Source organism: Exophiala spinifera (genome assembly GCF_000836115.1).
Source record: "Exophiala spinifera strain CBS 89968 unplaced genomic scaffold supercont1.5, whole genome shotgun sequence".
In the NCBI taxonomy this organism is placed as follows: domain Eukaryota; kingdom Fungi; phylum Ascomycota; class Eurotiomycetes; order Chaetothyriales; family Herpotrichiellaceae; genus Exophiala; species Exophiala spinifera.
Genome location: NW_015622517.1, coordinates 2002985 through 2023625, shown reverse-complemented (window position 1 = coordinate 2023625; position 20641 = coordinate 2002985). Strand labels below are relative to the sequence as shown.

General features: G+C 51.4%; 10 protein-coding genes across 10 annotated transcripts; 9 read left to right on the top strand and 1 right to left on the bottom strand.

Annotated features, from left to right (window-relative positions):
* Nucleotides 1-709: 709 nt before the first annotated feature.
* PV08_07295 (uncharacterized protein) lies at nt 710-2926 on the top strand (the record flags this gene model as incomplete). Its single annotated transcript, XM_016381625.1, has 4 exons — nt 710-1291; nt 1346-1690; nt 1744-1862; nt 1918-2926. The coding sequence occupies 4 exons, from the start codon at nt 710-712 to the stop codon at nt 2924-2926; spliced, it is 2055 nt and encodes a 684-aa protein (XP_016234727.1).
* A 503-nt stretch (nt 2927-3429) lies between these two features.
* On the top strand, nt 3430-5153 carry PV08_07294 (uncharacterized protein; the record flags this gene model as incomplete). Its single annotated transcript, XM_016381624.1, has 4 exons — nt 3430-3522; nt 3595-4122; nt 4206-4813; nt 4883-5153. The coding sequence occupies 4 exons, from the start codon at nt 3430-3432 to the stop codon at nt 5151-5153; spliced, it is 1500 nt and encodes a 499-aa protein (XP_016234726.1).
* Nucleotides 5154-5574: 421 nt separating this feature from the next.
* On the top strand, nt 5575-6591 carry PV08_07293 (uncharacterized protein; the record flags this gene model as incomplete). The annotated part of the gene is made up of 3 exons (XM_016381623.1): nt 5575-5781; nt 5841-6115; nt 6219-6591. The coding sequence occupies 3 exons, from the start codon at nt 5575-5577 to the stop codon at nt 6589-6591; spliced, it is 855 nt and encodes a 284-aa protein (XP_016234725.1).
* A 284-nt stretch (nt 6592-6875) lies between these two features.
* Nucleotides 6876-7874, top strand: PV08_07292 (uncharacterized protein; the record flags this gene model as incomplete). The annotated part of the gene is made up of 1 exon (XM_016381622.1): nt 6876-7874. One exon carries the CDS (start codon nt 6876-6878, stop codon nt 7872-7874), a length of 999 nt encoding a protein of 332 aa, XP_016234724.1.
* A 165-nt stretch (nt 7875-8039) lies between these two features.
* Nucleotides 8040-9539, bottom strand: PV08_07291 (uncharacterized protein; the record flags this gene model as incomplete). The annotated part of the gene is made up of 1 exon (XM_016381621.1): nt 8040-9539. The coding sequence occupies one exon, from the start codon at nt 9537-9539 to the stop codon at nt 8040-8042; it is 1500 nt and encodes a 499-aa protein (XP_016234723.1).
* A 506-nt stretch (nt 9540-10045) lies between these two features.
* On the top strand, nt 10046-11123 carry PV08_07290 (uncharacterized protein; the record flags this gene model as incomplete). Its single annotated transcript, XM_016381620.1, has 2 exons — nt 10046-10162; nt 10224-11123. The coding sequence occupies 2 exons, from the start codon at nt 10046-10048 to the stop codon at nt 11121-11123; spliced, it is 1017 nt and encodes a 338-aa protein (XP_016234722.1).
* Nucleotides 11124-12915: 1792 nt separating this feature from the next.
* Nucleotides 12916-14139, top strand: PV08_07289 (uncharacterized protein; the record flags this gene model as incomplete). Its single annotated transcript, XM_016381619.1, has 1 exon — nt 12916-14139. One exon carries the CDS (start codon nt 12916-12918, stop codon nt 14137-14139), a length of 1224 nt encoding a protein of 407 aa, XP_016234721.1.
* A 1111-nt stretch (nt 14140-15250) lies between these two features.
* On the top strand, nt 15251-15787 carry PV08_07288 (uncharacterized protein; the record flags this gene model as incomplete). The annotated part of the gene is made up of 1 exon (XM_016381618.1): nt 15251-15787. One exon carries the CDS (start codon nt 15251-15253, stop codon nt 15785-15787), a length of 537 nt encoding a protein of 178 aa, XP_016234720.1.
* Nucleotides 15788-16524: 737 nt separating this feature from the next.
* On the top strand, nt 16525-17667 carry PV08_07287 (uncharacterized protein; the record flags this gene model as incomplete). Its single annotated transcript, XM_016381617.1, has 1 exon — nt 16525-17667. The coding sequence occupies one exon, from the start codon at nt 16525-16527 to the stop codon at nt 17665-17667; it is 1143 nt and encodes a 380-aa protein (XP_016234719.1).
* Nucleotides 17668-18524: 857 nt separating this feature from the next.
* PV08_07286 (uncharacterized protein) lies at nt 18525-20544 on the top strand (the record flags this gene model as incomplete). Its single annotated transcript, XM_016381616.1, has 3 exons — nt 18525-19215; nt 19277-19873; nt 19934-20544. 3 exons carry the CDS (start codon nt 18525-18527, stop codon nt 20542-20544), a joined length of 1899 nt encoding a protein of 632 aa, XP_016234718.1.
* Nucleotides 20545-20641: the final 97 nt, after the last annotated feature.

Genomic DNA, 20641 nt, shown 5'->3' with positions numbered 1-20641 from the left:
GAGTCAATCACGGGGAACGATTACGGATGGGAGTTCCAGCTTGAATGGCCTAGAATAACGCTGACAAGCCAGTACGACCGTGACACATCTGTGATTTATGAAGGAGATTTGGAGATTAAATGAATTTCAGGCTCTTCTGGGCTCCGGGGCGCCATTCAACCCCCGAGCTCCCCGATGTCTCCCCGGATTTCCGGGTGCTTGAAAGCCTTGGCGAAGCGGAAGCTTTGCCGCTATTTTGGGGGTTCCGGGCCTTTGTACAGAGTTGCAGTTAATCCCGTCGCACATTATTCTAGGGTGTTATTGTTTATCAAGGGCATCTGGGTCCAAGAGGATGAGTGCAATCATCCAAGGCGTTCGTGCCTCTGGTCCCTTGGATGGAGTAGCTTCTAACCTGCAACAGGCCCCCATATTGGCGAAGGATAAGGTGCGACAATGTCCGCACTGCTCGCGAGAGTTCAACAAGAACGACCACTATGAACGCCACCTGCGCTCACATACACACGAGAGGCCCTACGGTTGCAGGATATGTGGAAAGTTCTATCCTCGCCGGTAAGTTCAGAGTTTGGTTACACGATGACCCTTTGCTTCTAACAACAGATCAAGTGACACGCTCTTGCGCCATATCAAAACCCACAAGCCAAGACACCAGGCTGTGACTACGCGCCGTGATGATGGAAGTCAGAGCCGAAGAAACAATACTCGAACAGCCATGGGTGATCATAGAGCAACTCCCACAGGCTCGGGTGCAGTCTTGGATCCGGATATCGATCTTGAAGACGCTACTCTAGACCTCATTGTGGCAGGGGGAAATCGTGAATCCACGTTGTTGTCAGAGGTGTCAGCATCAACCAGAGTCGACACTGATATATTCTCAAATGATCAGGCTATGGGCGAAGATCAATTGAGGATGGGAAATGCCGTTTTTGGGGATTCCCTTTTACACTTTGATCCCGCGAATTGGTTCCTGGATGAGAATCTCATTGATCTCGGGCTGGGAGAGACATGGAACGAGCCACAGAGTTCGAACGATTGGTCGCCGCTGAGACTTCAGACACTTTCCGCTGCAAATCCAAGCAATCAACCCCCAATTGTCCTGGATCTGCAGCACATATGGTATACTCACGCGCACAGGACCATTGAGAGCCTTCATGACGACTACGAAACAACCAGAAGATCCGATCCTGCAACGCTGAGGAGAGATACTAGTATCGACGAAACGTATCGATCGCATATGGTTGAGGAGCTTTCCCCTCGATTCCGCAATGAACCACTTCCGTCATTGGAGTTTCTGGTACTTCAAAACATCCCCGTGCTCACTTCACTCTCAGTCTAACCAAGTCTACAGAATCTCTGCATGCAATTATTCTTCACACGTTTCAATGTTGCGCTACCCATAGTTCATGGGCCGACCTTCAGACCAAGCAAGAATAATATTCTAACAGTTCTCACCATGTGTTGTGCGGGCACGACAACAATCGCTTCCGGAATGGCTTCACGGGTGGGGTCGATGCTTTTTGAGCGAACTCATAAAGCTGGAAATGGAAGTCCATGGGAAAGAGGGCTATCGGAGCGCCCGCACCTAACACCAACTAATATCATCGGGTCCATCGTCGGTCAATGTTTCGCTCTGCTTTCAGCGGATCCGGCTCACCGCACCGTTGCAGATGCCTATCATGGATGTCTTCTCTCGGTATGATCTCCATCCGAGCTTGATCACATTATCCATTGACTGCGTGTCTTTAGCTCGGCCGACATGCGGGTCTATTTTCGGAATCCCTAGACCTTGATCGTAGGGACACAGACTTGGAAGTTGACCTAGAGAAAAGGTGGAAGCGGTGGGCGCTGAACGAGGAGATGAAAAGGTGATACTTGAGATCTCTGATTGTCGTCACGGCCATCTGCTGACTTCATGCTTAGAGCTGCCATCGCTATGCATATTCAAGATGCCGAGATTTCCGCTCTATTTCACCACGAGCCAACCCTCAGACATAACGGAAGTCGTTTGCCTGATGTTGTACCTACCCATGTGTTTCAAGCGCCTTCAGCCGCAATGTGGCAAATAAAGCACAACGAGTATTTCGGGAGTCGAACACGTCAAGTCAGGACTCAACTGAACAGTACGAACTTCGGTTCTCAAACAGCAAAAGGCATGGAACAAAAGCAGTCCCTGATGAACGCTTGGGCCACGCTCTCGGGCGCTGGCGCGACAATTTGCGAATATCGGTCTTTGGATACGCTCACACCACAGCGCATCGTTGAGCTCGAAGCTGATCTGGTGTCGTGGTACACATTCAGACGCTGTTGTAAGATTGAACCGTGTCAAAGCCGCGAAGAGCCCGAGCTATCATTCTGTCTACGGCCGTTGTGGCATGCTACCTTTATAGCCTTGAGCGCAGACATGGATCTCCTAGAGCTGGCAGTCGGAAGACAAGGTTCTATTATCCCGACATCGAAATTGGATCTGGTCAAGGATTGGATATCCTCGCCGGAATCAAAGCGTTGTCTCCTCCACGCACTGTTATTACAGAACCTGGTCACATCTACCACGGTAGACTCCACCATAGCCATCCACACGCCCCGGATTCTGTTCTCGGCAGCTCTCTGTTGGTATTCCTCCACGCTTTACTTGCCGTGGTGCACAGCAGCATTCGACTCCGGTGCTTCACTATTTTCTGACGATACGTCCGACTACCTGATGGCATTGCCAGAGATACAGCTTCTGAAGGAGGATCGCACCACAAGTGGCACAGTCATTCTCAACAAGTCAATTTCGGATCTCAAAAAGATAATGAGAACCGACCCTGCTGGGATGAAAGCTAGCACTCTCTACGTACTTGAGTCAGCTCTTCGACGACTTGGAACAAGTGGCATCTCGCAGAGATTTGCTGACATCGTGCAGGCTTTTCTTACAGGTGGTACCCAGTGAGTCGTAAGGATAACAAGTTCACGCTCCCTTGGAGCGCCCCAGAAGCCTTTATACCCATTGGTCGCATGATCTGGGGCTTTCAAGATTTGATCCCGGCTTGAATCCTGATGTCATGGCCAAGATAAGAGTGTGACAACGAGTGGGCCCTCGCGGGCCATCTCCCTTGGCCCGCGGAGTCCTACATCCTCGGGGGCCCCCAAAGGAACTTGCCCCTCATCAGTTGGCCTTCAAAGTGGGAGTCGTGCTAAAGGCCAAGGTGCCTAATGACTCTCACTCTTCTTTCTGTTCAGATGTTTCTGCGGGACTGAAATGCGGGTCGCGAGGCCAAACGCCTTCCCCGCTTTAGTTTTCCCGCAGGTTTTGATATTGGCTTACTTTAACCTCATGAGAGTCATTATCATTGCCAGCTACCCGTTATAGATGAATAAAATTGGCTGTCTGGGTAAAAGTATTTTCTTGTGTACGATTTCAATCTATCCTAACGAGCTCTCTCCACATTAGCAATGGAGGACCCGGCTCGTGTATTATTTCAGTCGAGGCCGGTCACGTTGGCGATGTGGCTGATGCTATTAACCGCTGCATTCTCGCTAGTGAAGGTCAGGGCCAATTAGGATGTGATGTTTCTCATTCCGTCTGGTGCATATCGCTGACTCCCGAATTTCCTGCAGAGGGCCCAGCGAGCATATTTCACACCACTGTCAACTGTTCCGGGCCCATGGTTCGCAAAGTTCAGTTCAGCGATCTTGATTTTACACTCCCTTCGAGGACAACGAGTGCAATACATCCACGCATTGCATCAAAGCTATGGTCCCGTTGTCCGCATTGGCCCCGAAGAGGTCGATGTCGCCGATTTGCAAGGCTATCATACCATTCATAAAATTGGGAACGGTTTCCAAAAGAGTCAATGGTATCCCCGATTCCGTACGGCTTACGAACATCAAGACGTCTTCTCTGAGACCGACCCGAAGAATCACGGCATCCGGAGAAAGATGCTGTCCCGACCATTCTCCAAATCAAACCTGACCCAGAACTGGGCAGCCTTGGTGAATGAGAGAGCTCAAGTTGCGGTTCAAAAGATCAAAGGAAAGGCCGAAGCCGGGATTTGCAACGTCTTCGAATGGTGGCATTACATGGCCATCGATATCATTGGCAAAGTCTCCTTTGGTGAGTCTTTCGGCATGCTAGAGCTGGGCCAGGTATGTTTTATCCCCACTGGCGTGCCGGCTAGACTAGTTTGCGACGCTTGTACTTTCAGCTGACGGTGGATACTGTTTAACAGAAAACGGAGTTTATCCAAACGTTGGAAAAGTTCACCGTCATTGCCATCCTCCGATCTGAGTTCCCGGCGCTTTATAAAATTATCTGCCTGATACCAAATTTCATATACGACATCAATTGGGGCGAGAAGCTCATCGTTCGGCAAGGCACACAAATCTTGACCCGCGCCAAGGAAGGCTCGCTGGATCGGACGAACATCTTCACAGGTCACATTGTGGCAGACGAGACAGGCGAAAGTGGGATCTCAGCTGACAGCATGGTTGTTGAAGCCACTGGCTTGATTGGAGCTGGTGGCGGCACAGCAAGTGTCACGTTGACGTATCTTGTCTGGGCTGTTTTGCAGAACCCAAGAATCCAGAAAAGACTAGAAGACGAAGTGGCCGCGTTACCAGACGACTTTAATGACTCTGACCTTGAAGAGCTTCGCTTTATGAATGCAGTCCTCGAAGAAACGTTGAGACTCTATGGTCCAATCCCGGGGGCTTTGCAGCGCGTTACTCCCAAGGAAGGCCTGCACCTCTCTGGCCACTTTATCCCTGCTGGGACTACCGTATGCACTCAGTCATTCAGCATGCATCGGATTCCTCAAATCTTTTCTAACCCAGAAAGGTAAGTACCTGTTATCTGATCCGGGATAAAACATGTTGACCGAATGAAGAATGCTGACAACCTCACCAGTTTCGAGCCGGACAGATTTCTCCAGGACAAATATACGAGTCCGGAGCAGAAATCCGCCTTCGCGGCTTTTGGTGCCGGCGCACGCGTATGCTTAGGCATACATCTTGCATATATGGAGATGCGCAGAGCGACTGCTTTATTCTTTAGGGAGTGTGCCGGCGCACGACTTGCGCTCAACGCACGGGACGATATGGATATGGTGAATTTTTTCGGTGGAGCGCCTAAAGGTCAAAGCTGCAATATTACAATTAGAAAATCTGATTCGCAATGAAGTTACATAAATCGCCGTCCTCGAAATAGCCTTGCTTTGATATGAGCATTTTTGGTTAGCGATGAAAGCAAGAGTCTAGGAAGACTGCTTTCTATCTCGTTTCCTAAAGCTCGCCACGCCTATGAATCTGACTGAGTCCCACCGCTTTAGGCTGGCGGAATCCACTCCAGGTGTATTCGCAGCAGTTTATCCTGCCAACTGCGGACTGAATCTACATGACCCAGAGACGAGCCCGCTGTATTGCGGGATCTCCCCGCGGACGAGCATGAGGACTGCCATCTTATTTCCCTTCTAGCAAGAATTCATCCTTTCGTTGCTTGGATTTTAAATTCCTCACAGGCGTCACTGAGCCACGTTCCGAGGGCTGCATACGATCTATTCAGGTGTATGACACGATTTTCACGACCAGACAGAGGCTCCAATGCATTCTAAGAACGCTCCCGTCGGCGTTTACACGCTGTACTATAACCGCTTTTCAATATGTTCACTGATGACACTATTGACGATCCGCTGGAAGGGCCAGCCAGCCTCGCTAGAACAGGCCATTGATATCGTCGAAGAGGAAGTGGACATCTACGCCGGTGAACAAAATGAAGAGGAATTCTTGAAGAAGAATTGGAAAGGGCAGGTACGTTTCAGGTCCAAGAATGCAATTACAGGAGCTGATTGTTGGGCTCTGACTTGGAGGTCCCTGTTTTACTTGGCCCTTGCGATCTCAAGGTGACCGATAGTCTTCAGATCACCAAGTTTCTGGCATCGAGATATACAGGACTGATTCCCAGCGGCTGCGAAGACGTCATCACCGCAATGTTGAATGAACTTCACCAAGTTTGGTTTGTAAGCCTCTCGTTCAGTGCTCAAGAAGGACGAGGGGCAGGCATCCTTCTTCAGATTCAAAATATCTTGGCCCAGCCAACCACCTCGGACGACTACAAGACCGCATTGCAGAGAAAATTGCAATAGTAAGTTTACCGACCTATCTCTAATTGCTCGAGGAGTGGAGATCCTGGGCTCACAGAACGTCGAGCGCGTCCTGGGTCACGAAAAATAACATAATTCTCACAGCTACGCCACCACCTATCAAGCTGATCCACATGCTCCTGAAATCGTAGCACGAGAAAAGCTCAAAACCCAGAAGTTCTTGGAAAAGATCGCAAGAACTCGACATTTTCACAACATCGAACGAAAGAGCAAGTGGATCTTTGGCGTTGAAATTGGCCCAACAGCGCTGGACGCGCACACAGTCGTATTCATCGCTCGTCTGATCGATGCGGGCCACGCAAGCCTGATCGGTAGTGACATGTTGGAGTATGGGACGCAACATCTGGAGTCGAATGCGTGGAGGGGCATTGTGGATGGGAACACGACACTGCATAGCCTCTGGGAGCGGCAAGAAGCAGCCAAGACGATGACGGTCGGCGGCGGGGCGGAGGCATGACGGGGCGACGGGGCGACGGGGCGAGGCGGGGCGGAATGCATGTTCCAACCGTAAATTATTGTAGTACGAGTAGGTGCAAAATGCCAACCGCCATAACTAGAAGCTTGACAAGGGTGCGATGGGATACTAGGTACTATTGACGAGCAGAGAGTTGAGATGTGCCTGTCGATATTCGGTGATGCATATAACTTGAAGCGTCGACAGCAGAAGATAGGTATTCTCTCAGGTAGGGGATTTACTCTTGCGATTCCTCCATGCCGACTTTTCGCCGTACCACTCCCAACATGTCTCAAGACAATATCTTCATCTCCGGCGCGACGGGCACTCAAGGTTCCGCGACGGTTCGAGCCCTTTTGCGCTTTTCGTCTCCATCTGCGCCCATCGTCATCCACGCTCTCGTTCGCGATTGTGACAGTCCACAGGCCCAGGCTTTGTCGAAGTTGTCGCCCTCGGTGCGACTGTTCAAGGGTCACCATGACGACCCTTCCTCAATTGCAACCGCCGCACAGTCATGCACCGCAGCCATGTTCATTCTCATGACAGGCTGGACTGACCCAACCGCCGAGCAACGGCATGCTCAGAACATTCTCGACGTTCTGTCCTCGATACCGACCATCAAACGCGTCGTCTACCCGACAACAGCGGGCGTCAAGGATCCCCGTGTTGCAGGAGCCTTCCGGAATATCGGCGAGGAGGGTAGCCTGCGCTACAGCTATTACCTTGGCAAGTCTACCAACGAAAGGACCGTTCAGCAAGCCGCCGAGCGAAATGGCTGGGCCTGGACGATTTTTAAACCGGCGACTTTCCTTTCCAATTTTCTCAATCCCATGGCCAATTTCATGTATCCAGATCTCAGTAAGCGGAAAATCGTGACAGTAATGTCGAAGGAGCATGAAACGTACTTTGTTGACCCGGAGGATATCGGGCGGTTCAGTGCATCGGCTTTGTTGGGCCCAGGAAAAGGACGCAACTTGCCTGATCTTTCTTCGCAGGTCATTGACTTGGCCTCTCAAGTCGGGACGCTCGAAGACGTCGCGAATGCGATGAACAAAGCTCTGACCAAGTACGGCTGTGACGTGCAGGTTTCGACCGAGTACGTCACCGTCGAGGAGGCAGAGAGGCGGGGTCAGAATGTCGTCAAGATTCAAAACGAGCAGTTTCAGGTTGATAACCCTGTGGTGGTCGATTTAGATCGAGTCAAGAGCTTTGGCTTTGAGTTGAGCACAATAGACGCATATTTCGAAAGAGAAATCGAGAGGCTCAAGGAAGTATTGTCGCTGTGAACACAGAGCCTTGCAATCCGGCTAGAGTCATATACAAAGCGCTGACATCTGCTCAACAAGATTAGAAGAAAAATTCATACGAGTGACTATGTCTAGATACATGAGTGCAGGTGTATCACCAACATTCAATAATAATATGCTTGATTTGGCAGCTTCTTGCTCGAACTACAATCTGACACCTGTCACCGGTCCGTCCCCCTGCCAAAACTCCAGACCTTGAGATACATCTCCATAATTAACTCTAAGATAGTCTTTGAAATAGTTCGCCCTTCGTCTCCACGGCCCAAATTCACCAGTTTTCGGAAGATCTTTTGTTGCAGCCTGGACGTAAGTCGACGTGAGATCCATGAGAGGATGTGCCTTTGGAGTTTCGGTATCGGGCATTCGCGGGACGATACTACTCAGACCGTGTTTGCGCATCCCTTTCAGGAGTCGACAAAGTAGAAATGCAGTCGCGTCGGCACCCAGCGTCCACGACGCCATAGTGTAGCCCATGATCAGCACGGCATTGGGCACATCCTGCAGCATTGCGTGGTGCCAGGTAAATTTATCTCCAAATTTGACAGGGGTCCCGTCCACCGTCAGTTTGATTCCTCCTCCAAGCTGTAGTTTGAGCCCCGTGGCTGTGATGATGATGTCGGCCGATACCTTGCCACCACTTTTCAGGATGAGACCATCCTCGACGACTGTTTCGATGGAGTCGGTAACCACAGCGGCGCGACCGCTGTGGATGGCGGCGTAAAAGTCACCGTCCGGTGCAAAACACACCCGTTGATCGAACGGATTGTAGCGAGGTGTGAAGTGCGGGTCCACTGGATAGTTTTCGGGTAGCTGTTTGGCGGCATTGTCACGGATCATGTTGCGCGACGTCTTGGGGAACATCCGGCAGAAGTAGTAGAATACCATGGGCATAATCATGAAGTAGAGCCTGTTCAGCGTGTAGGACAGTCGCCGGGGTAGCCATCTGAGGAGTAAGGATGCCGAGCGAGGATTCGGTAGTGAAACGACATATGAAGGGCTTCGTTGAAGCATTGTGACGCTGGCAGATTGCGAGGCCAGTACTGGTACAAGTGTGACGGCTGTGGCGCCGCTACCGACGCAGACGACACTCTTGTCCGTACAGTCCAGGTCACTGGGCCAGAACTGGGGATGAACGACTCTTCCGGTGAACGTGTCGAGATTGGGGATGTTGGCTTCCAAGGCCTTCTCATAGTCATAATAACCAGTACCGAGGACGAGAAATTTTGCATGGACTCTTCTGGTTACCGTCCCCGAAGCCACAGTGAGTGTCCAGACCTGCGTCTTCGTGGACCATTTAGCGCTCTGCACGCGGGTGTTTAATTGGACGTGTTTTTCAATCCCTTCGGTGACAGCCGATGCTTTCAGATAACTCAAAATAGACGGAGCCGTTGCGATCGGGTTCGTGTCCAACCACGGTCGCCATGAGAAGCCAAAAGTAAAGAGGTCCGAGTCCGATCGTAGTCCTGGATATTTGAAGAAGTCCCATGTACCACCAGTGCTATCCCGTGCCTCGAAAATGGTATATCTGGTTCCAGGAAGCCCGGACTGAATCCGGTACGCGGTGTTGATACCTGATATTCCTGCACCGACGATCGCGACGTCAAATGTATCGTAACCGCCCGCTGAGCCTTGCACGGCCAACATGATGTCGAATACCTGCTCTACTCGCCCGCCTCACTGCTATTTGGCGATCGACAGATGTCCACGCCCCATGAGGCATCTCCAGAGACTGTCATCCCTTCTGTTTATCAATGATACCAGCGCCCGGGTCTACAGTAGTATCGCGTGTGCCCTTTTCCGACGCTCACCCTAAATCCGGGTGGGTTTGTATTCGTCCGAGATAGCGGCATATTTTGTTCGGACGCTTATGAAGGAATGAAGCTCTTAATCATCCCACTGTGTGGGCAGCTGGAGTTTTGACACACTCGTCCCGCGTATCCCACGACCAAGCATTCATGCGGGACGTTTAGTTCACGATGCTCACTAAATGCGGGACCCGAACTCTCCCCGGTTACCAACCAAGTATTGAACCCTTCTGAGAAATGCCAGGCTCTCTGCTATAATCACTTTCAGACCATTCAAGTCTCGTTCATAAACTTTTGACGAACGCAAATCGTCAGACCAACAAGGTTTCACGCTTTAAAACAGTGATGGCGAACCAAATACCCGAAAAGATTGACGTCCACAGTCATTTCTTGCCGCCATCATACCGCGAACATTGCAAGGCAAATGGGCACAGTGCCCCTGATGGCTTTCCCATTCTACCAGTCTGTTTACCAGACGACAGTTAGTGTCGGGAGCCAATGTCGTTCTGACCTGCTAGTCTAGGAATGGAACCTGGATGCCCATTTGAAGATGGCCAATGACTTGAACATCACAAAGTCTTACCTATCGATTTCGTCCCCAGGGGTTCACCTCGTGCCCGGCGATGACCAACTCGCGCGAAAAGTATGTCGCGAATGTAATATGGCTGGTGCCGAGGCGAAGATACGCTTCCCCGATCGCTTTGGACTTTGGGCGTCACTCCCCTTGCCGGATGTCGAGGGCAGTCTGGCTGAGCTCGCATATGCGTTTGATGAGCTGAAGGCCGACGGAGTGACGGTCCATACCAATACTCATGGGTACTACTTGGGGCATCCCAAGTTTGACGCTGTCTGGGCCGAGCTCGACCGTCGAAAGGCGATCGTCTTTGTGCACCCGACTTCCGGTTGCACTATGCAGCAGACAACAGCATGCCCTTTGCCTGAATATCCCAATCCGATCTTCGAGTTCTTCTTCGACACCACCCGGACCGTGATCAACCTGTTCTACACCGGCACAGTTGCACGGTACCCCAACGTCACATACATCATCCCCCACGCCGGAGGTTGCTTGCCACCTGTCATTGAAAGGTTCTCGTTGCTCGGACGTTCCATTCCTGACATACCTGTCGACAGCTCTGTCAATCCAGATTTTGTAAAGTCGAAGCTGAAGACAAATTTCTACTTCGACATGGCAGGAACCCCTTGGCCTGATCAATTACCGGCTTTGCTCGCGTTCGTCGACAAGGACCACATTTTGTATGGAAGCGACTATCCCTTTACTCCTGCTGAGATTGTTAAAAAATTGGCTGGCGCGATGGAAATTTTCATGCCGCGAGCTTTCGAGACGGAGGAGCAGCGAAAGATGGCCTACAAAACGAACGCTGAAAGACTGTTTCGCGAGCAGGCTGCGGCAAAAAGAACGTGAAGTACTCTAGGATACATAAACTTGTTTTCGTTCTTTTTTTGGGAGCCAAGAAGGTAGGAGAGAGACTGTTCTTGCGCATGACATATCCAAGTTGAATAGAGACCGACGTCGTGTAGATAGTGCGTCTGTAGCGTGTAACGCAAAGATCAAACCCAAGAGATAAAATTTGACCATTCTGGCCACGCGGCGATATAGCATTGCGCAGCCAAGCACTTAGTTTCGAGCCATACATCCAATGCACGGATTGGGATGTTACAGAATGAGCGATATCATGAACAGGCTCGACCTTCTTCCTCACGCAAGGACAGAGTAATGATAGAATCACCACCCCCGAAGACCGTCTTAGTTTCCTTGGCTCCATGTGCGGGCGGTCCATCTTCAGGGTAGGGCCAGGTGGTCTGCCTCAGTCTCCGTTGAAAATGTATGGTACAACACCGTGACATCGGGTGACTGAAAGAAAGCCTCCTCGTGCTGATACACGGACAGAAATTATCGCAGCTGCTGTTCTGAACCATTCCGGAGTAAGAAGCCCTCATCCCCATCGCTTGAGCGCCCTAATGCGCTGCAGACGCACTGGAGAGCGACATGCGTGATTTCAGAAGAAAAAACTCTTGTAGAATTGGAACCCGCTGTTAAGTTCGATAGACTTGAAGCTCGTTCCCAGACGAAGCCCAACTCAGGTAGAGCCAAGTAAAGGCGCAAGGCACGAGGCCGAGTCTGCAAATAGCAACATGGATAAGCAGAGCCAAGCCTCCTTGGCAGCAGACGCTAGACGAAGCTAATCTGGCAATGGATGACGATGATTGGCCCCTCGTTAATAACGCAAGATCGTGTTAAATTTAGCGACTGGATTTTGTCAGCGGGGGTTTTTCTGTCTCCGTCTCTCACTCTCACTCTCACTCTCGGGTACCACTCTCCTGCCATTCGCGCATCAGCACTAACTAGACCCCCGACCCCAATGCAGCTCGCAGACTTCTCGCAGGCGTGGCCTTGCAGCGGCGTCCAGGCCTCCCAGCTGGCCCGAGCGCACGGCAGAACGATTCCCGCAAACATGATCGTTATGTGGCGCCCAATAGCCTCCTCTGTTGGCACTTGCTTTACCGTCTGCAAAACTCGGCAGAAACCGTTACAATGCGACATTCAGTGTTCAAACGTGGTTTTCCCTAACTAACTACCAATTCGGGATACCAAGGCTCAGATACGCGACCACTCAGACCGGACGGGGGCCCGGCCGCAGGTCGAGAAGGCTGAGTAGACCTTAACATAGTAAGAAGACTCGGTCCAAAGAACAGTATCCACCCGAGTTCTATCGACTCTTGACCAGGTGCTATCAACTCTTCACGAGGTTCTATCGACCTTAGCGAGGTACACCTGGTCATGCAAAGCAGCACAGGCCCGTCAGCACAGCAATCTGCGCGTTATTCCGGTTCCTCAGCCCCAAACCGACCCAAATTTTAGCAGTATGACCAAGCTTCTCTACGGCCCCCGGTCGGTGATCTGGCTATTGCTTGAATGGTAAACGGAGTATAAAGAATCCAATGACCCTCGCTCGCTTGTTTTAGGTCTCACCCGCACAGAACAGTCTACACTCTTTCAGACCAAGGACGACATCTTGCTCGTTCCCGCACTCCTACAACAATTAATCAAACTCGTCTTTCCTACCTTGCTTATAACCTACCCAGATTCCAACCCTTCCTACTTGGCTCTATTTCTCCTACAACCCAACTCATCCCTGTTTCCTTCTTGTTAAACACACATTCACTCAGCTGCATACCTATACCCAATAATCACGATGCATTTCAACAAGGCCATCACGGTGGTCGGCTCCCTAGCCCTTGCATCCATCGTCACCGCCGCCCCGGTCGAGAAACGCGGCTCAGTCTTCTACGGAGACAGGACGCATCACCTCAAAGAGTACCAGGCGAACCAAGGCAACCCAGCTCCTTCGTCAACTGGTGCTCCTCCTTCCCCGTCGAGCCCAGCTTCGAGCCAAGGTTCAAACCCGTTCAAGTTCCCTCTTTCGAATGGCTTCCCAAACATCCAGAACCCCTCTGCAGCCTTGACGCAAATTGAGCAACAAGCTCACGGTCTTCTGCCCAACGGACCTCCCCCACCATCTCCTCCTGCTGCCGACGATCTCACGTCTCTGAGACTGATTGCTTTCAACGAACTCTTCGAAGTGGCCTACTTCACCGAGCTTCTCGCCAACGTCACCAACAACGTTGCCGGCTACCAATTCCAGGACGCGAACCTTCAAGCGACCATCGTCGAGGCCCTCACTGCCGTCGTCGCACAAGAAGAGCTTCACTTGCTCAACGCTAACGGCGCTCTTGCTCACTTCAACGCCGGCCCGATCCAGCCTTGCTTGTACAATGCGCCGGTGGACAACTTCCAAGACGCCATCGCTCTCGCATCCACCTTCACCGACGTGGTCCTGGGAACCTTGGGCGATGTCCAGGTCCACTTTGGCCAGAACGGAGACGCCGGCCTGATTCGCGGTGTCGCGGCCGTGATCGGCCAGGAAGGCGAGCAGAATGGTTTCTACCGTCAAATCCTCGGCGAGATCCCCAGCGCGGCGCCCTTCCTTACCGCCTCGGCGCGAGAATTTGCCTTTACCGCCCTACAGAACTTTGTCGTCCCAGGGTCTTGCCCCAACGCCAACACCATCGCCCTTCCGATCTTTGGTGCCCTGACTCTCGAGACTCCCAAGGTCCAGGCCCAAGACCAGCAGCTGCAATTCTCCTTCCAGGCAACCGGCCAGTACAGCCAGTATGCCAGCGGCCAGGGGTTGAGCCTGGTGTACATCAACCAGCAGAACGTGCCTGTTGTCCTGCCCATCCAAGGAGCCCAGAACAACGGCGGCACGGTGACATTCTCGGCGAACTTCCCCTTCTCGGAGAACCTGATGTTCGGTCTGACGATCGCGGCTGTCACTTCTAATGCCGGTCCGTTCGCCGACGTCGATGCTGTGGCCAAGGCTACCTTGTTCGGGCCTGCTTTGATTGAAGTCCAGTAAATGAATGCTATGGAGTGTGGGGAGATGAATCAATGAGTTTTGCATCTGCATAGGTCATGGAGTTCCTGGGGGTATTTGAAAAGATGTGGAGAATTTAACCACGTAAATTGATAGTTTAATGCTAAAACAAATCTTTCTACTTTCGACTCCGTGGCTTTTCTGGCTCAGTACGCTTCTGAGTATCTGCTTTCTCGGAAAGCATGCTTTCGGTCTCCGAGTTTCAGGCGCCCAGTGAAAGGAAAAAGAGCTAAGAAAAACAGGGGCCGAGGCGTGCCTGAGCTAGCAAGGCTTACATATTGTACCGGCTTCCGTTCCAAAACCCCTGTCTAGTCTCTTTCCTTGCATGGCTTAGTTGCCAGGATCACTTCACTTTTATATCAGATCATCCTCATGGACAATTTGCTGTGCCGATGTTCCCCCCCTCCGACACCAAACACGATTTGCCGACGGTGAGAGCACACGTTCGGCGTTCATCCGTCGCCACGTCGATGGAAGCTGGGTAGTGAGAAACGGAGGGTTGACTGCAACCGACGGATGTCACTCTCAAATCTCCTTGAAGGGAGGCAGAGGATGTCATGTCAGCAACATCTCTCGCCATCACGATCCGTTGGAACGTTCACCACGTTGAATCACGTTGTTGTCGCCATGTCCACTATTGTGTAGGTACAAATGTACGTGGCTCGGCTGTCGAACTGTGGAGCTTTTCGGCGCCATCCGGATCGTCGCCTACGTCAGATAGCGAGAATTGCCATGTCCAATGACGGGAGAGATCACCAGTTGAGTTTCCATCTACCGTGCCTCGTAAGTTATACAGAGATCGTCGCACGGCAGTGGTGGACGGCAGAGAAAAGGTATAGTATACGCTATGAAGGTGAGGTTTCAGACGCGGTTGGTTTGTCGATCCATCAACCCACCCACACAGTCGTTGAGGTATATATCTGTCCGAAGAGTTCAGGTTTTCTCTGCCTCTTTTTCTATCTCTCCCTCTCTGAGAATCACACTCATCGATATTGCCCACGACCCATCTACTCGTAGGATACCTTACCTGAAGAGAAAAGATCCGAACCGAACCCAACCAAACATACAGGCAATCAGACATTTGTGAACGACAATGGCGCCGTTGCCGGAATTCATCACAAACACTACCCTCCACCCATCGTTCGACCACGACATCCGGGACACGCACCTCATCTACGACTACGATGCTGAGAACCCCAAGACAAAGCAGCCCGAGAAGTGGAGGTACGAGTTGTGGTTCTTTTCGGACAGTCGAGTCGTGTACGCCATCCACGGAGGTCCCATGAAGGGCCGGATCAACTACCAGACCTGCACGTACCAGTGCATCCGACCCGGCGAGCTGTGGCAGTGCAACTGGCTGGAGGAGACGGGGACGATCGTGTCACTGGTATACGACATCCCAAACCAGAAGATCACCACTTTGATCGCCTTCAGCCAGGGCCACTGGGAGAAAGCGGAGGCCGCACGGGGCGACAAGCGCAACTCTACGGATTTTAGTCGTTGGAGGAAGTTGGCGGAGATCGGCAAACAATCGGATCGTCTCATGTTGTCAGAGCAGGCCACCATCCTTGAGAACTTCAAGGGCGCCGGTGAGCTTGTGCCGATTGCTCCTGACGCTGTGACTTTGTGAGGCAGTTCAATCAATCGAGACTTATGAGCGAGCCATGCGAGGGCGTAGGTGATTGTGTGTGTGTGAGAGTTCTGATGATGTCAGGCGCACGCCGGACTTAGTATCCGTACATCAAGGATCGACAGCGAACATTGGCCTGAGCGACTGTCAGATGCGACCCGAGCGTATTGTATGAAATTTTATGGTGGAATGCGCCATTTTTATAACGGGGTGGAAGGTTTGCCGATGGCTACGAAAAATACGTGTGCAGAGGGAGTATCACGTACAACAGTGGGTGCTTCACTTTTAATGTGTATCAACAACGTAGAATAGATTAGATCTAGGCCGGTTCTTGTTCTTTAGACGTTCTTGAACACTAATTACCAGCAGTACGCGATTATGTTGTTTGGGTCGATGATGGACTAGTCGCACACGTACTCGTATCTGCTTAGTCATCGCTAGACCTTCCCTCGCAGACTTCGATTCCTTTGATTGTTGGACTGCGGGGGGAAACATTGCACTCGCTCACTCACAAGCCTCATCAACGACCAGACTGCCTATCCAACAATTCCACTCCCGTTGCCAGTATACAGACTGTGCATCAGGGAGCATGATGGCCTTACCTCGAGCCTTACAATCTTGGCAATCGCACTCACCTGGAAACGAAACGACCAGGTGAAAGGAACCGTGCTTGCAATTTCCTCCCACGCCTTCTTCCTGATCACTACCGCTCGTCGAACTTTTCCAGATCGTTCAAGATGCAGGGGTTCAATATGGGACGTTATGTCCCTCCGGAGCTCGAGGGAACGACGTCGTTCAACCAGGCCTCGGGCAAGGGACACGCACTGGGTCACCGGGCCCGCAAACTCAAGACCGAGGGGATCCTGACTGTTCGGTTCGAATGCCCTTTCGCCATCTGGTGCACGACATGCGTCCCGGAGCAAATCATCGGCCAAGGGGTGCGGTTCAACGCCGAGAAGAAGAAGGTGGGGGCGTACTACAGCACGCCAATCTGGCAGTTTCGATTCAAACACGTACCATGTGGCGGGTGGGTCGAGGTCCGCACCGACCCCAAGAACGCAGAGTACATTGTCACCGATGGCGGGCGGAGACGAGACACGGGGGCCCCCGACAAACTCCTCGATGGGGAGATCCGGTTGGGGGTGTCGGAGGAAGAGAAGGCTCGGTTCGAGAAGGAAGGCGGGTTCGGCGCGCTGGAGAAAAAGGTCGATGACAAGTCTGCTTTTGCCGCGCAGCAGGAGCGCCTCTCCGAGCTGCGCAAGGCGAGCGACCGCGCGTGGAAGGATCCATATGACATGAACAGGAAACTCAGGGCCGAGTTCAGGGTCGGACGACGGAAACGGCAGGCCGACGAACGCACGGGGGAGGCGTTGAAGGAGAAATTTGGGTTGAGTGTCGACATGGACGTTCTCGCGGAGACGCAAGAGGACGCCGACCGTGTCAAGTTTGTCGAGTTTGGGAATTGGGCTGCTGATAACGCGGCGGAGGCGTCCAGTTCATCGTCCAAACCTTTGTTCCCGTCGACGAAATACAGTAATGGGGATTTACCATCGAGACCGAAACTTTCTCAGAGTGGTGCTGGTGCCGGTGCGACTAAAGGTAGTGGTGCGATCCGTGGGAGACAGGAAGACAAGAAGCAGATCTTGCAAGGTCAGTTGGCAAGTAATACCAGAATGGTGACCGATCCGTTCCTGCGCGAAACACACGTCTGGCAGCCTCGCGTCAAGAGGAAACGAGAAGTTCAGGAAGACAATCAAGAAGAGGAGACTGGAAATGTCGACCGCGACGAGCACCAGAAGAAGGTGACGAAAGTGACGACAGCAACGAAAGGCGTAGGTAATTTGGCGTTGGTCGGTTATGGGTCTGATTCTGATTCTTGAGGCGAGTTGGAAGAATGATTCGGCTTTTCATCATGATACCCCCACAAATAGTTTCGAGTGTGTGTTGTTATACCAAGCATTTACCGGGTACCACTAAAGTACTTGGTATGTAACGATCAACGCAATGACCATTCAATCTCTAGACAACGGGCGTCCTGGCAGCGAGGAGAAGAGACGTAACGCGCATCGGATGATCCAGATAATGGCACCATGTTCAATGTGTCTGCAACTGTCTTCCACTACAAAGCCAAGACAGAAAGAAGGCACCTCATGCCCACGACAGGTATCCTGGTAGAAGCGGTGATTCATTCTCTGAGTTGACGCGACGATAAGGCCCCCCCCCCCCCAAAAATACTTTACCCTGTCAATGACTTGGATCGGTGGTGGACTTGTGGACTCATGTTTGGTGCAGCCTCGGGCCGATCCTCATTCCGCGAGCCGATCTTCTCCCCGCTGGCTTCATTCCGACAGCGTCTCTATCAACACCGCCGGTGCCTCTCCTACAACAGCTACTAAGCACCCTCTTGTGGACGCCAATCAGACCTGCAATCCAGATCTGCTTCCCAACCTGAGAATTTTGCCACCTTGTACAATGTCCAAAGCCTTACTCCCAATTGCTCGGCCCATTTGGTTTCCGGACAGGCTCGCTTCATTGCAGTTTTCCGCAGCAGGCGTTACTCCGCCACTTGCATCGCTATGCGCATCGCCACCCTCGCACAGCCACTCCTTGTTAGCCTTGACTATGCCGCCAAGCTTGGGACAAACTGTTCTATGGCTGCCTTCCAGCCTTGCAATCGTAAAAGCAATACGAAATCTCTAACAGCTCGTCCGAAAACAACGAAGATAATCAACTAGAAATGGATCAAGGCTCGACTCACAACGATAACCAGTCTGTCTCAGGGGTTCCTACTGAAGCTATCCCAGCGGCGCCGTCTCATGAAACAAGTTCTGGCGAGAGGATTTCCACCGAGATAAATGCCGCCGATGGAAGCAATCTTGTCGGAGCTTCATCTCCTGCAGTGTACGCCACATACTTAGAATATGTCTCCTCCATTGAAGCTCGATGGCCAGAATATCGACCGTTTCGAGAATTCCTGCAAAAGCAGAAAGATGAAGGAGTTGTTTTACAGACCCAGTTCGTTGAAGTAATAGACGTTTCGTCGGCTGGAAAGCTCTCTCATAAGCGATACGGGGAAGATTTCGACTATCTTCCGGAGCTCGAGAGACTTTCTGAAACTCTAAATGAAGCCCCTGAAGACATGAAAACCCGTATTATAGTCGTGGACAACAATTTCTACTCGATGCCTAAGGCTTTCATGGATGTTATCGGTCTTGCTTTTGATATCGAACCTTTGATGTTCTGGACAGCGATCTGGAGCTACAAACACAACAAAGATTTCGTTAGCTTGAGATCCAACCATGGGGTCAGTGTCTTGGGACTACCACATCTGCCTTTAGCACCTAGATTTCTTCATCTCGGGGATGGTACGTGCGTCCAAGTCATACCTCAAGCCACAATTGGTGGCGTCCAGACAAATTGCTTTATCAGTATGTTCATTTAAACTGCTTCTGCTACATATGAGTTTATCTGATTCTGGGACTCTCATAGTTATTGTGCTCACGAACACCGAGTCCTCCCGCAGAGCAAGAGCAGTTCTCTATGATACAAATGATAGGCCCCACCTTCATGCGCAGTTGGAGGCATGGACATTCCCGGAAACCAGTTTCGTCAGGCCATCAGTGCTATATAGATCAGCTTTGTCGCGTTTAACAGAACCTCAGCTCACATCCGCAAGTCACGATCCAATACTATTTTTGCCGCCTCTCATTCATCAACATACCGCGATGTTTGTTACACAAACTTCGTTTTCGGAGGCGAAATATCAGTTGCAAAGTGACAATAATGCGAGGAGGGAATTTGATACTTTGCCAAATCTGTGGACTGAATTGCGAGACGCCATCGAACAATTTGAACTAGCTATTGAAAACTGCGCACGATTTCTGAAACATTATGGCCGGTTCGAAGAAGAAGTATTTGCTGGTCTTCGGAGCAACCAGGATTTGGCGCTGACACGAGCTCGGCGGCTCGAGCAGCAGATTCGAGATTATGCGCAGTTAGAGGTTGGGCGGTTAAGCTTAGAAGAGTCCAGGAAATCGATCGAGGCCTCAAACACGCAGATTGAGGAGGGAAAGCGAGTAAAACTGGGTATGTATCTGTCAAAAAGAGATCAGAATACCCCCACTGACAGAATCTATCCTCTGTTAGTCACGGTTCTGGGCTTTATCTTCGTCCCGATTAACCTGGCAACCTCGATTTTTGGCATGAACATTCAAGAATTGAATTACACCGGCCAGAGGTTATGGGTCTTCCTCGTGACGACATTTGCTATGGTCGCGCTTGTACTATTCTCCTGGATGGCTTCCCGAAAACTCCTGAAGATGAGGGACGATTATTACGATACCCAAAGGAACACCGGCTGGGAACCCGAAATGGAAAGCTGGGCAACCAGATTAGCGAGCATCTGGTGGCTCTTGAAGAAAGGCCGTGCAATATGGATGCTTCGGTCCAAAGCATTTCTTGCACTAGTCACAGATGGTCGAGTGGCAATGAATGGTGAATGGTTAACTGGATATACTGACGCTCCTGCTCTCTATTCACGTTTTCCAACGTCGTATATCAGAGATTTTCGCAATATACGCAATCTGGATTCAGCGTTTCCGAACACGCTCTCCTCCGCTGGAACGCCAGGCAGAAGACCAACAACAACACGGTTTCTATCATCGTTTAGAATGACAACAGCTAACAACGACCATCTACGAGATGGACCAACTTCTAGTTTGGCTGCCTCGACCTCAGTCGATATCGACGTGGTCTAAGGGGACGGAATGTCGCCACGGACCAGACGACCTTTGCAGTGCCTTCCTGTTCGTTCATTCCGTCTCTCTTGGGCAGATTACTGGACCCGTGGTTCGA